A 13,946-nucleotide genomic window follows, 5' to 3' on the forward strand; every position below is an offset into this window, starting at 1 on the left:
TAAACATGTCCTATATAAGCTGTGTTTGATGTACAGAGAGACAGAGTGGTCATCGGGCTGGGTCACTCTCCAAGCTGCTGCAGAGCTTGTAATTGATGACACCTCCTTGATGTAATAAACTTTTATGATCAAGAACAGTGTCAAGCGGATTTCTTCTCAACACATCATCGCAGCATTATTGTTCGGACACCACAGTTGTTTTATTGTTATATTTATTTTTCATATTGTCAATTTATATATAAATATGCACACAACATCCTCTTCCATTGCAATATGTCTGCACAACACAAACCAGAGCAATGCGCATGTCGATATCTGCCACGTTGTTTGAAAATAGTATTTTTCTCTATTCTATTATTCTCATATAACTTTCATTTGTTTATTCCATATTTGTATATTTCTACATCTATTTATGTCATCTGTATGTTTCTGTATGGTCTGCGTGCAGCACCTTATCACCACAGCAAATTCCTCGTATGTGTAAAACACTACTTGGCAATAAAGCTCCTTCTGATTCTGATTCTAAAAAGCCTATAAAGTTATAGGCTGCTGGAAAAAAATAAGAACTGCTCCTGCCCACACGTTCTGTGGCGGTCAACCACTTCCTCAGAACTGGTTTGAATCTTTTTATCAAATATACCTGATGCAATTTTATGTTATTGTGTCGGTTACAGACAAAATCCCCTGTGTTTATTTTAGTGGGGATTCCTCTGCAATGAAGCTAAATGCCTGCGTAATATTATACAGCAACTAGTATTCTGTTTTGGCTCAGTATAGAATAACAACTCTCCAATCTCACTTTCTGATAATGATGCGGGCTGATTCAGACATTAAGTTAAACAGAAGGATTTTAAGATGTTTCAAATTAAAAGCAGGCACACTGCAGCAAACAAAGAAGTCTTTATTACAAATGGTAATAATAGAAAAATAACTTTCAGAAATAACAAAAACAAGTCTGTGTAGAAATAAAATTTTGCAAGCTGAAAAGAGGAAGCTCTACTTTCTCATTACTCCCCCGGTGTTGTCCTCTGGGCTCTTCCCACAACAAGCTACTCTTATACTGTCAGACACAGCCATGTAAAGGATTGGATGGATGCACATGTTCAGAGTTGCCAGTCCTTTACACACTTGGTACATCTTGTAGACCCAACAGGCACTGACGCGTTTCGGATGGAAGAGATATATCTGAAATATGTGGTAAGGCACAAACGAAATGGCATACAGCACAAGCACTGATGTGACCAACAGGGCTACCTTACGTTTCTCCAGCGTGGTTATACTGACATTTTTCCACACCACCCAAATCACCACACAGTAAGACGTGAAAGTAACCAGGAAGGGAACAAGACACCCAAACACAGCAAGAAACATTTTGTAAGTGAAGTGAGGGCTTCGCTGAGTCTCGTTACAGAATGACACACAGTTATTTTTGTCCGCATTAGGGCAAACAGAGGCAAATTTCAACACAGGGCAGGAAATTACTCCTACAACAATCCAGATGACGACACTGACGGCCTTGGCATGGGCAGTCCGAACACGGGATCGTGTAAAGAAGGGACAAGCGAGGGCCACACATCGGTTCACACTTATTGCCATGATGAAGAAGATGCTCACATAGAGGTTGCAGGTGAAAAGAAACCTCTCTATTTTGCACACAGCGTTGCCAAATATCCAGTGTTTCTCCAGTGAGTAGTAGGCGATCAGCAAAGGCAGGCTCATGACATACAGCAGGTCACTGATGGCCAGGTTACACGACAGCACAACGCCAGTGTGCCAGTTCTTTCTCTCTCTGACTACAAGTAGCCACAGAGCGAACACGTTTCCTGCCAGGGCTACAATGAACTCAACTCCGTACACTGAGGGCAGCAGGGCCGTTTGAAACCGCTCACAATGAGAGTAATTCAGCTGCATTTTGTGATCGAGCTTCTTTCTCAGTTTGTACGGTCCAAAATCTGTAAAGTGAAGTATATTAATTCATTAAATTTGAATAAAAACCACATTCATTTTGACACAAGTAAATATTTTACAACTGTAAAGTGTAGGAAGTTAGGAAACATATTCCTAGAGAACAATCTTTAAAAAAAACATACAAATGCAATAGGCCTATGTAATCTTCATTGTAACATTTTTAGTAAATATGCAGAAATTATAAAGAAAATGTTGACTTCCACTTACTGAGAGGGCAATTTAAGGTAATCTATTCTGTGAAGAAGCATATCACCCGAAGGGATGTTTTCCTGTGTGGTTTCTGTAAAAGCGAGAAACCCCTCAACTATCTTCTTTGGCAGAGACATGTGATGCTTGGTGACAAACCTGACACTTGGAACTTCCTCTTACCCTCAGCATACATTTCGCAATTTGAAGAAGCAACACTATGTTGCGATGATAAATAGCCACTGTTTTATTAAAAGAAATAAGTACATTAACTCAAGTACTGTAGACTACGCAAGTAAAAATGTGAGGCACTTCTACTTTATTGCATTTAGGCTATCTGACAACTTTAGTTACTTTACACATTAAGATTTTTACACACACAAACAAAAAGACATGAAGAGTTTGTAAAATGTTATGCTAAAAATTAATCTCCCCAACAGTTTATACATCTGAAACAATTGGTGATAAAAAAAAAAAAAAAGTAATTTTCCATGTAAAAACATTTCATGGTTTGAGCTTCACAAATGTAAAGATTTGCTGCTTTTACTTTAAACTATTTAAACAAAGTATTTTCTGCATTGAGTTCTTTTACTTGTAATATTTAAGTGCATTTTCTTGATTATACTCATTTTCAAGATAGTATTTTTACAATGTGGTATTATTACTGGCTTTAGTTTTAAAGGAAATATAGAAACCAAGTCTGTGTTGATCATATTTTTTATATTATTGTAATCACTAATGAGATATTTACTATTGCTACTTACAACTCCATCCTTCCATGAAGACTTTGTTGGTTAGTGGAGAACCAAAAGCCACAGGTGCAGCTAAATTTATCTTTTGGGCTGAGGAGGACCAACAAATATACCTTCGTGAGTTTCTACAATCAACTTCAGAGCTGAATTATAAGAACATCCGGCCTATTTGTGGCCATGTTGAACTATAAATAGATGTCTCACAGAAAGGGACAAAAAAGCCCTGAAATTATCTCATGAATCCCAAGAAACTGGCTGCACCGACTGACTGATAAGAATAAAATCATCTACTAAGTTGGCAAGATAATTTTTAAAAACAATTTATTGAACAAGTACATTTTCAATATTAACTCAGTGTGAAAATATAGCATGCTTGTTTTCTTCTGTCCTTCTGCTGATTTTCAGCAGTAAACAGTCTCACAAAGAACCACGACTCTGCTGAGGCCTTAAAATGGATGCTTGCTGCCATCTGGTGCTCCAGCGTTACACATTCAATGTCCATGTGCAGAAAGAAGGGGCAGAGTTCAGCCTTTTCCTTTCCTCTGTTTGAAGTCCTGCTTTGCTCCTGCACCTTTCTTCTTAAAACCCGACTTGCCTTTCTGGCCTTTAGATTTGAATGATTTGTCCTGATTTTTCTTTCCACCAAATGTTTTGTTCCCTTGAAATTTCTTCCCACCAAATTTGTTCTCCCTGTCACCGGCTTTCTTTGCTCCGAATGCCTTTCCTCTGGGCCCTGTTTTCTTTCCAAACGGTTTCTCCCCGTCCCTCTTCCATCCTTTTCCTGGTCTATCTCTGTGCTGTCCTCCTTGACCGGTTCTCCTCTGTGATTTAGCATCTCTGTCTTTTCTTGGCGGTTTACCGGGAGACATCTTCCTCTTCTTGGCAGGTCCATGAGTCTTTTCTGAGCTATGCCTCTTCTTGGTACTAGGGAACATGTCTTCACAAAACAGACAAAAAGTTGTTGGTGAATAAATACATTTGCAACACGACCCAAAAGACTCAAGTTTATAGCACACTGTTATATTCACCTTCATCTGGTTCCTGTCCTACAGCCTGTCTGTAGTACTCCACCTCGTCATCAGATTCGACAGCAGCTGGCCGATCATCCTGCATCCCGGGATCCTCCACCTCACTGTCCTCTTCATCCTCAGCGCGTTTCCTCTTAATGCCTTCCAGGCTCTTTTTTCTGTTAGGAGTGAGGGCAAAAACAAAGTTTTACACTTCAACCCACCCAAAAAATGGATAAGGCAAAAGATCTATCAAATTACTTGTTTTCTTCTCGTTTCTCTTTCTTCTGAGCGACGTTCTGCTCCTGCTTTTTCCGCCGACCCTCTCTCTCTTTTAGCTGGGCCTCCTTCCGGTTCAGGATCTCCTGGATTTCCTCCTCCGTCTTCGAGACTGGTAATTATAGCATGACAATTTCCAATTAAAAGACAATCTGTACCAGCTCTACATTAAAAACGATGCCACCTTTAGATGCATCAGTAAGCGTTTACTTGTAGAGAAATCATGGAATTCATACAGGTTCTTTCATCATGTACACCCAAATAAAAAAAGATAAATGAGCAAGGGCAGATGTGCACTCACTAATGGCGTGGTAAAGAACATTCCCCTCTCCCATGCCTTCTTGTATCTTCACCAGCTGCAGAGTCATGCGAGGACCAATCTGAGGGCAACACAGTGCAACAATTTAGCTGCCTTTCAAGCATCAGCTTCACACTGTTTCAAAGGTTTACACTCCCTCTGCATCCTTACCTCTGTCAGACGGACCGCACTCTGCTGGGACGCCATGTTGCCGCGGCCAGAGTAGACCTGCGGTAATTCAGTTATGTTGTGCTCACCATCTTGCTCTGCCTCACTCTCTGATAGATTCGCCCCCCTGAGAGTTGTAAGAGGGCACAGAGTAGTTCATCAGACAACACCACCAGCTCTGCAGATGTCAGAACAGATGCAGACTGCCTACAAACTTAGTGCCCCTTGACTCAAAGAATTGTACCTTCCCAAGAGCCTTACTTCATCAGGAGCTCACTGATGTCCTCAAACTTGCTCATGTTGGGGAACTTCTCCTGCATCAGCTTCTTGACTCCGCGGCTCATGCCCACAGGGACGACCTTCAAACTGCTGCAGGTTGGGAACACGACGATCGCGTGGGTCAGTGTAAAATTTTAATCAGTGAATAAAATACATTCGGCTATTGTGTGGTGGTTCATCAGTGCGTTTACTTTGAACATACATCACTGAACAGTCAAGTCATAATCTGTCATCATCTGAGCCCAACCATCACGTCACAAGACAATAAAAGAAATCAACGACTCACTTTGTGTGAATGAGAAAATATTTACTTACTAATGTCGAAATTCAATTTCCTGGGACACCGGGTTGAAATTCAGCAGCACACATCTCTTGATGTTGTTGAGGCTTACCTGAAAAAACAAAAAAAACAATAACCTTATTTCCCCCCCCCTTGTACTGACAGTTAAACCTTTACACTGCTGAATGACTCAAAGACTCAGAAATCAGAAAGCGTTTACTTTTCACTAATCTTCAAGGGTAATCTCAGAAGACTATACTTTCATCATGCCAACAAGGCTTTAAATCGTGAGTCAAACAAAGTGACAACGCTGCAACAGTTCTGCTGGAAAAACGTACCTTGTGCACATTAATGGAAGGAAACATGTGCTGGAACATGGTGGCCATGAGTTTGACATGCATGCCATCCGATCCAAAGTTATTGAGGATGAGTAGCGGATGATGTGTGAACTGCTGCTCGTGCATCCTGTGCTTCTTCAGAGATGAAACCACGTCTTTGATGAGAGTGTACTGGGGAGGGGGGGAAAGTAATAATCCTTTTAAAAGTGGGAAAAAATTAAGAGACTGAAATGACTTTGTTAGTTTGGGCACATCAGTGCGTTTACTTTGAAAACATCACTAACAGTCAAATATTAAAGTGACATCATTTGAGCCCATCTATTTGTTGTACTTGAGCTTTACCTCCTATATTTACCTTGAGCACTCTGAAGTGAAGCATGGGACCTTTAGGAAGTCGAGCAAGTCTCTGAAAGCACAAGAAATGTGTTGTTGGGTGGATGGTGGTACGGGTGTTATATGGTCAAATTGCCAAGTCCTTCAATTCCAAAGAACTGTTGGCTTATGGCGCGAGCTGATCTTACCATGTTGATACTGCTGGGAGTCTTGCTGAAGATCATGAAGTGTGTCACTCCCAGTGGTCCCGCGATAGCCACAAAGTCTTTAAGCACATTCTTCTTCCTAATCTGGTACCAAAAAAAGCACAAACAGGTCAAACGTAGTGAGTGTGAGGCGGCATGACACAGATCAAAGCACATGCTGAGATGCCATTTCACTTTCTGCTTCATTAAAAACAACATGGCCTCATTAATCAGGTGTGTGCAGTCACACATCTGTGCTGAAGACATCTGGTCCAGCTTTTGGTTTCACAGACGGACCTTAAGAGACTCTGCAGTGTATGGCTCCATGACTCTCCGCACGTCCAGGACAAGCTGACCAACGTTTTTCCCAATCTGACCCCGATGAAACACGAAGGAGTGGGGGATAGCTCCGTAGGTCTCTTCGGCCACATGGTTGGCTGTTGCTCGGGATTTCTTCTGGTTCTTGGTCTGAAAGGCACCACATGTTACTTATCACGGAGGAGAAAAAAAAGATAGTAACATTTGACAGATTCCTTTGTGATTTTGCTTTGCTTTAAGATGAAAGCTTGAAAAGGGAACTCATCCTAAACGCGTCAAAACGTTATTTTCCCATGCAGCTCTATTAACGTTATCTTTTACAACACATTCAACGCCAACTGCAGTTAAACGAGATGTTTAACATTTAATACAAGTCTCACCATCTCAACAGAAAATTAATTAAGACAGCCTCTTGAATAATTGTGCTAAGTTTACACCAGGCTTAAGTTACTCGCTTCAGTTAAGGCTAACCTGCTAGCACAGGCCGCTACTTACCTTTGATTTCCCCATAATTCACCGCGATGTTGAAAAGACGAATTCAGTCAACAAAGTAACATTAACTGTTGCGACACTATATTTATGCTGTCAAGAGAAAATTCGTTCATCGTGCACGTAAACCTTCGTCTACCACAGGTTAAACCATTCAACTACGAAGTCAACGCGACACCTTCCACATGGTTACAACCGTGTGTCACACACTGATGTATCCGTGTTGCTCACGCATCTGATAAGAGTTCCTATCAAAAGTGATCCGCAAGTAATGTAAGCATACTTTGAATTCTTATAAACTAGAAAATCTACACGTATTTTTTTTTAAAGACTTAAAATTGAAATGCATTTTACTTGTGGGACACCTTGATATATATCTAAATAGGCCAAACTAAGACTGTAGATTGCTTATTAGTCAGTCTGGCGATCCTGAGATAAGTCGTTATACTGAATGCCCAGTACATTTAAAATTGACATTTTATTGATATTTATCTCCCGATCCGGAGAGCGGATGAAGATGGATGGATGGATGATATTTATCTTTCATCTGTCGGACTCATAGACTGTGGTCGGACTGACGCTGCCCTTACAAATTGCAAGTCGAAGCCATCACGAATTAATTATTAGTAGAAGTCCCAAACTTTAAGTCAGTTTTAAGTATTAATGTATTATTGTCGATTTTTTTGCAAGTACACTAGAATTTATAGCCTACAGAAACTACTCACTACTATTTAGAATCATGGGTATTTATTGCACTCCTGTGGCCACATTTAGGAACTGCAACAACTGATTGATTCTTCAATGGGAGATACCAATTATAAATAGAGATTTATACCCCATTCATAGTATGCTATTAATGTTAACAGTATATGTAATACATATTGTTATAAAAAACATACACCCCTACAACATATAGGCTAATTTCAATACAAACATTTGCAAAAGGAAATGAAATATTCAAATTCAAACTGCGTAATTGGCCTGACAATAATGAAGCACATGTTGGAGCTACATATGTATAACAATTATTATTATAACATTTTTTTCAATTTTCAAATTAGTGAAAAAATTAAGACGACTGAAAATGTTTATTAACTATGCGTCTGTGTTACGGCCCTTGAGCCCTGTGTGTCTGTGTACTGCTGCTCCTCTGTGCTCTGCAGGTCCTGCCCTTCCCCCCTATAATGTTGCAGCCAGGAGGCTAGGGTGCACACCTGTCCCCAGTTTACAATCAGCGGGAGCGCAGGAGCCGGTATAAGGAGCAGAGAGCAGGCAGACTGGGTGTGGAGAGTGTGGAGAGTGTGGAGAGTGTGGAGAGTGTGGAGAGTGTGGAGAGTGTGGAGAGTGTGGAGAGTGTGGAGAGTGTGGAGAGTGTGGAGAGTGTGGAGAGTGTGGAGAGTGTGGAGAGTGTGGAGAGACTACAGTGCAGCAAGTGATAAGTCTGAACCTTGTGGTGGGGTTCACTCCCTCAGTGGAGGGAGGGTGAAATTCGTTATTGTATCCTGTGTTTTCTCATTTGTGGCATTTGTGGGCGTTTTTGGGAAGTCGTTTTTTGTAGACCCTCCCTGAGGGTACCTTAGCTTTTTTTCCCTCCTTATTGTAAATAAAATGCCGTATGTCCTGTAAAATCTGTCTCCTGGCTTCCTTCAACCTGGAATGATTCTATTATTGTCACTAACCTCCTCATCCCCTGGATATTCCACTGGAGGTTCGTAACAATTTGGGGGCTCGTCCGGGATACTTTTTCCCAAACATTCTGGGTTGTGGGGAAGCACTTATTGTTTGTATTTGTGTTGGAACTGTTCACATTGACTATTGCGTGTGGGTTTCCACTGTCCAGTTTTTCCAGGGTAGACCTTTCCCTAGCTAGTTAGAAGTGTCCAGCTAGGCTGCCTAGCAGTCTTTCCATCGGGCACTTGGTGGTTATTTTTCCTTTATTATTTTCGGGGCAAATCCTGGGTGGGGAACGAGTTCCCTGTCGGAGGTAGGCTTTCGGGGCCCTGGCCGCCGAAGTTTTGCCTTTAAAGTCGCCTCAAGCCCGGCATGCCCCAGAAGACAGCTTAGGCTAAGTTTTGGGTAGGCAGGGCCCTGGGGAAGGGGTTGCTCTTTTGAGGAAGCTGGTGTGTGACTGTTCTGTAGCCGATGCGGTTGTATTTTGTCTGCGTACACTTGTTGTTGTTTTACACTGTTGTGTGGTGTTACTGCTTCCGTTGGTGTTAGCCAGGTAGCAATTGCAGCAAAGATAGCTGTGTTTTGTTTGGAGGGGTTTGTAGCCAAACCTACGCTAGGGCAGCTGGATGGATGTAAGAAAGCTGATCTGTTTGCTATCGCTAAACATTATGGGTTTTCTGTGTCTAGGAGGATGTGGCCACGCCACCTGATGCAGCGGATACACTCGGTGTGAAGCCGGGCGGGGGTAAGCAGTTCACCCTGCCAAGATATTATCCATTGTCCGTGGAGTCCTCCCCTACCTCTAGAGAGGACGCACGGTTGAAGGTTCGTTTGGCTCGGCTCCATTTGGAGCGGGAGGAATGCGAGCACCAGCTCAGGAGGGAGTTGGAGCTAAAGAAGTTGGAGGCAGAAACCGCTATTAGAATGCGCGAGTTGGCGCTGCGGTCAGCGCAGTTCTCAGCCACCGGTACTGGGTCATCAGGATCTGCCCTCCCTAGTACCTTTGATGTAAGTAAACACATTTCTCTAGTCCCTGTCTTTCGTGAGACTGACATTGAGAGCTATTTCACTGCTTTTGAGCGCATTGCTGTTGCCCTGAGGTGGCCAAAAGATGTGTGGGCCATCCTGCTACAGTGTAAACTGTCAGGGAAAGCTCAGGAGGCTTGCTCATCACTGTCTGTGCAGGATAGTCTCTCCTATGAAAAAGTTAAGAGCGCCATCTTGCGGGTGTATGAGCTGGTGCCAGAGGCGTACAGGCAACGTTTCAGGGCTCTCAGAAAAGGGGTAGGCCAGACTTACATTGATTTCGCTAGAGAACAAGGGATTTTGTTTGATCGGTGGTGTGCTGCATGTAAAGCCGACGATTTCTCCTCAGTTCACGAGCTGATGCTGTTGGAAGCGTTCAAGAACTGTGTGTCGGAAAAGACTTGTTTATCTCAACGAACAAAGTAACCACACTGCAGCAGGCTGCTACGCTTGCTGATGAGTTTGCCTTGACACACAAGAACACTTCTGTCAGACATTACTCGTCCCCTTGTGGTGATGCTGTAAGGAAGCCCAGCACCACTCAGGGTACTCGTGTTGGCTCAGTGGCACAGGTGGACAAGCGTTGTTTTTTTTTTTTTGGTCATAAACCTGATCATCTTCTTGCAGAGTGTGCTCTCTATAAACAAAAGCCCCAGCCTCCAGTGGCTAGACCGCCAAAAGGAGTTGGGTTGATTAAGACTGTCTCCCTGTGACCGTCAGCTGGCTGTAGGGGAACCTGACGAATGCTTCAGGCCTTTTATTTCCCAGGGTCTGGTACCCCTCACCGGTAAACCTGATGATCAGCGCCCGGTCACAGTGCTGAGGGACACGGGTGGCCCACGCTCATTTATCTTAGCTAGCGTACTGCCAATGAACTCTCAATCTGCCCGTGATGTGAGCGCTGTAGTTCGAGGTATCGGGATGAGCTTTGTACCTGCTCCTTTACATTCTATTCATGTGCAGTCCAAGCTAGTGTCTGGTTTCTTTCCCGTCGCTGTTCGGTCTCATTTTCCTGTTGATGGGGTAGATTTTATCCTAGGAAATGACATTGCTGGTGGAAAGGTTTTTCCAGACCCAGAGGTGGTGGATACTCCTATCCCTGAAGTTGAATCTGATGAGTTGGTTCAAAAGCACCCTGGAGTGTTTTCAGTCAGTGTGTTGACTAGGGCGCAAGCGTGTAAGCAGACCCAAGGGGTGGATCTTTCAGATTCATTGTTCCCCTCTGTGTTTAGGGAGGACCAATTGCCCTCTAGTGGTGGGGCAGAGAACCGTCCAACACAGGTGCCTGTAAATGCTGCCTCCTCAGTCACTGTTCCTGAGATAACCTTGCCATTAACCTGCAAGGTCCTTATCAATGCTCAACAGAGTGATTCCTCCCTGGCGAAATGTCTTGCTGCAGCTGGGTGTGATGCTAGTGAGCGAGCAAGTCAGCAGCATTTTCTTGAGGATGAAGTGTTAATGCGCAAGTGGGTTCCTCATGGTGGGACGGCCGATCTGACTGGGGTTCGCGACACTGTTTATCAGGTTGTAGTTCCGGTGGGGTGGCGCCGGCATGTGCTAGAGCTAGCACATGAACACTTGTGGTCGGGTCACCTAGGCGTCGCCAAGACTTACAACCGTGTGCTTAGACATTTTTTCTGGCCAGGCATGAAGGCTGATGTAGCGCGCTACTGCAGAACTTGCAGTACATGCCAGATCGTGGGGAAACCAAACCAGATCGTGCCACCTGCCCCACTGCATCCAGTTCCTGCTGTTGGTGAACCATTTGAGCATGTCATTGTGGATTGTGTTGGTCCCTTGCCTAGAACGAAGTCAGGGAACCAGTTTCTGCTAACTGTGATGTGCGTGTCCACCCGTTTTCCTGAGGCTGTGCCCTTAAGAAAAATTACCGCTCCCGCCATCATGAAAGCTCTCACAAAATTCTTCACCACCTTTGGACTGCCGAAAGTTGTACAAACCGACCAAGGTACCAACTTCCTTTCCAAGACTTTCCGTCAGACGTTGCAAGCACTGGGAATTTCACACTCTGTTTCTAGCGCTTATCACCCGGAATCACAAGGTGCACTTGAGCGTTGGCACCAGACGCTCAAGTCCGCGTTGAAGAAATTCTGTTATGACACAGAAAGAGACTGGGATGAGGGTGTGCCATACATGCTCTTTGCTGTGCGCGATGCTAGGCAGGAGTCTTTGGGGTTCAGTCCAGCTGAGCTCGTTTTTGGTCATAACGTGCAGGGACCACTTAAGGTGTTGAAGGAGCAGTTAGTGTCTGGCTCCTTGCCGAAAATGAATGTATTGGATTTTGTGTCCCAGAACAGAGCGGTTGCACCGTGCCACCTCCCTGGCAAAGAAGGCTTTGGCTCTGGCACAAGTAGGCATGAAGCAGCGGTTTGACAGAAAAGCAGTCGAACAATTTAAACCAGGAGAACAAGTGTTGGTTTTACTGCCTGTGCTTGGAGCTGCCCTCACTGCCCGTTTTTCCGGACCCTATGTGGTGGAAAACAAGGTTTCGGGGACTGATTACATCATTCACACACCTGACTGTAAAAGAAAGAGACGCCTGTGTCACATTAATATGTTGAAGCCCTATCATTCCAGAGAAGCGGCTCAGGAGAAGCAGGAAGAAACTCCGGAGACTGCTGCTCCAGGCAACCCCTCCGTTTCCTTGGTTTGTGGTGGGGCTGAACCTGATGATGGCTTAGCAGGGCTCAATGAAGGTCACCAGGGTGGTAGGTTGCCCAATTCAAAGCTCTTGTCTAGCCTAGAGGCACATTTGTCCTACCTCCCCCGAGACAACGTGATGATGTAATGGTGTTGATAACCTCTCATCTCCCTCTGTTTAGCGATGTGCCATCCCAGACCACTGTACTGCGTCACGATATCGACGTTGGGACAGCTGCCCCCATAAAGCAGCATGCATATCGTTGTCCGCTGGCTAAGAGAAATGATGAAAGAGGAAGTTGATTACATGGTACGAAATGGGTTAGCCCGACCCAGCTGTAGCCCATGGAGTTCGCCATGTTTACTTACTCCTAAGTCTGACGGTACACCACGTTTCTGCACAGACTTTCGTAAGGTAAATGCAGTGACCGTCCCAGACTCGTTCCCGTTGCCCAGGATGGAGGACTGCATAGATGGTATTGGTCCCGCGGAGTACATCACTAAGCTAGACCTGCTAAAGGGGTACTGGCAGGTGCCATTAACCCCTCGTGCATCCGATATCTCTGCGTTTGTTACCCCAGATGACTTCATGCAGTACACTGTTATGGCCTTCGGAATGAGGAATGCGCCTGCAACATTCCAACGAATGATGGATATGGTATTGGGGACTGTCCCAAACTGCAATGTTTACTTAGACAATGTGGTAGTGTACTCAGCCGACTGGGCTGGTTACCTGTCTACTTTGGCTGCGGTGTTCCAGAGGTTAGCAGCACTGACTCTAAACTTGGCTAAGTGTGAGTTTGGAAAGGCCACGGTGACATACTTGGGTAAAGAGGTAGGCCACGGCCAGGTCTGTCCTGTTAACGCCAAGGTTTCTGCTGTGTTAACCTACCCAGCCCCCGCAACCAGATGTGAACTCCGTCGTTTCCTTGGTATGGCTGGATATTACAGGTGTTTTTGTAGGAACTTCTCAGTAGTTGTCGCCCCCCTGACTAGCTTATGTAGTCCCACAGTCCCATTCGTGTGGACGGATGAGTGTCAACATGCTTTTGAGGCGGTGAAATCTCTCCTTTGTTGTGCCCCAGTCCTGGCCGCAACTAACCTCTCTCTCCCCTTTAAGCTCGAGGTTGACGCAAGTGCCACCGGCGCTGGAGCTGTGCTGTTGCAGGATGGAACAGGAGATGTGTGCCATCCGGTTAGCTACTTCTCTTTCAAGTTTAAAAAACATCAGCTAAACTACTCCACCATAGAGAAGGAAACCCTCGCATTGCTGCTCGCTCTGCAGCATTTTGGAGTCTATGTTGGTTATAGTCCCGCGGGTGAGATTCCTTCATCTTCTGGGGAAAGATGTTTGATAGCCAACGCGTTGTCCCGCGGGTGAGATTCCTTCATCTTCTGGGGAAAGATGTTTGAGAGTGGGGGGGAGTGTTTGTTTTTTTTTGCCGGGTGGTAGGAAAGAAAAAAACAAGTGGTGACTGAGTTGGTCAAACCCCTAGTTTGATTTTATGGGGGGGAGTGTTACGGCCCTTGAGCCCTGTGTCTGTGTACTGCTGCTCGTCTGTGCTCTGCAGGTCCTGCCCTTCCCCCCTCTAATGTTGCAGCCAGGAGGCTAGGGTGCACACCTGTCCCCAGTTTACAATCAGCGGGAGCGCAGGAGCCGGTATAAGGAGCAGAAAGCAGGCAGACTGTGTGTGGAGAGTGGGGAGTGCAG

The 13,946-nt window shown here is 44.7% G+C and overlaps 2 protein-coding genes across 2 annotated transcripts in view; both read right to left on the reverse strand.

The window, feature by feature from the left end:
• The window catches only part of negr1 (neuronal growth regulator 1), a 192,603-nt gene that overhangs the window by 110,725 nt on the left and 67,932 nt on the right, over positions 1–13,946 (reverse strand). The gene's annotated exons all lie outside the window — the stretch shown is intronic.
• ppan (peter pan homolog) lies at positions 882–7,114 on the reverse strand. The gene is made up of 13 exons (XM_046049922.1): positions 6,887–7,114; positions 6,371–6,541; positions 6,077–6,178; positions 5,911–5,961; positions 5,556–5,726; positions 5,253–5,329; positions 4,920–5,027; positions 4,662–4,785; positions 4,494–4,572; positions 4,175–4,304; positions 3,935–4,092; positions 3,436–3,843; positions 882–1,952 (listed from the first exon to the last, which is right to left on the reverse strand). Exons 1-13 carry the CDS (start codon positions 6,899–6,901, stop codon positions 997–999), a joined length of 2,550 nt encoding a protein of 849 aa, XP_045905878.1. The 5' UTR covers positions 6,902–7,114; the 3' UTR covers positions 882–996.

The sequence above is a fragment of the Micropterus dolomieu genome, linkage group LG05 (genome assembly GCF_021292245.1).
Source record: "Micropterus dolomieu isolate WLL.071019.BEF.003 ecotype Adirondacks linkage group LG05, ASM2129224v1, whole genome shotgun sequence".
NCBI classification, from domain to species: Eukaryota; Metazoa; Chordata; class Actinopteri; order Centrarchiformes; family Centrarchidae; genus Micropterus; species Micropterus dolomieu.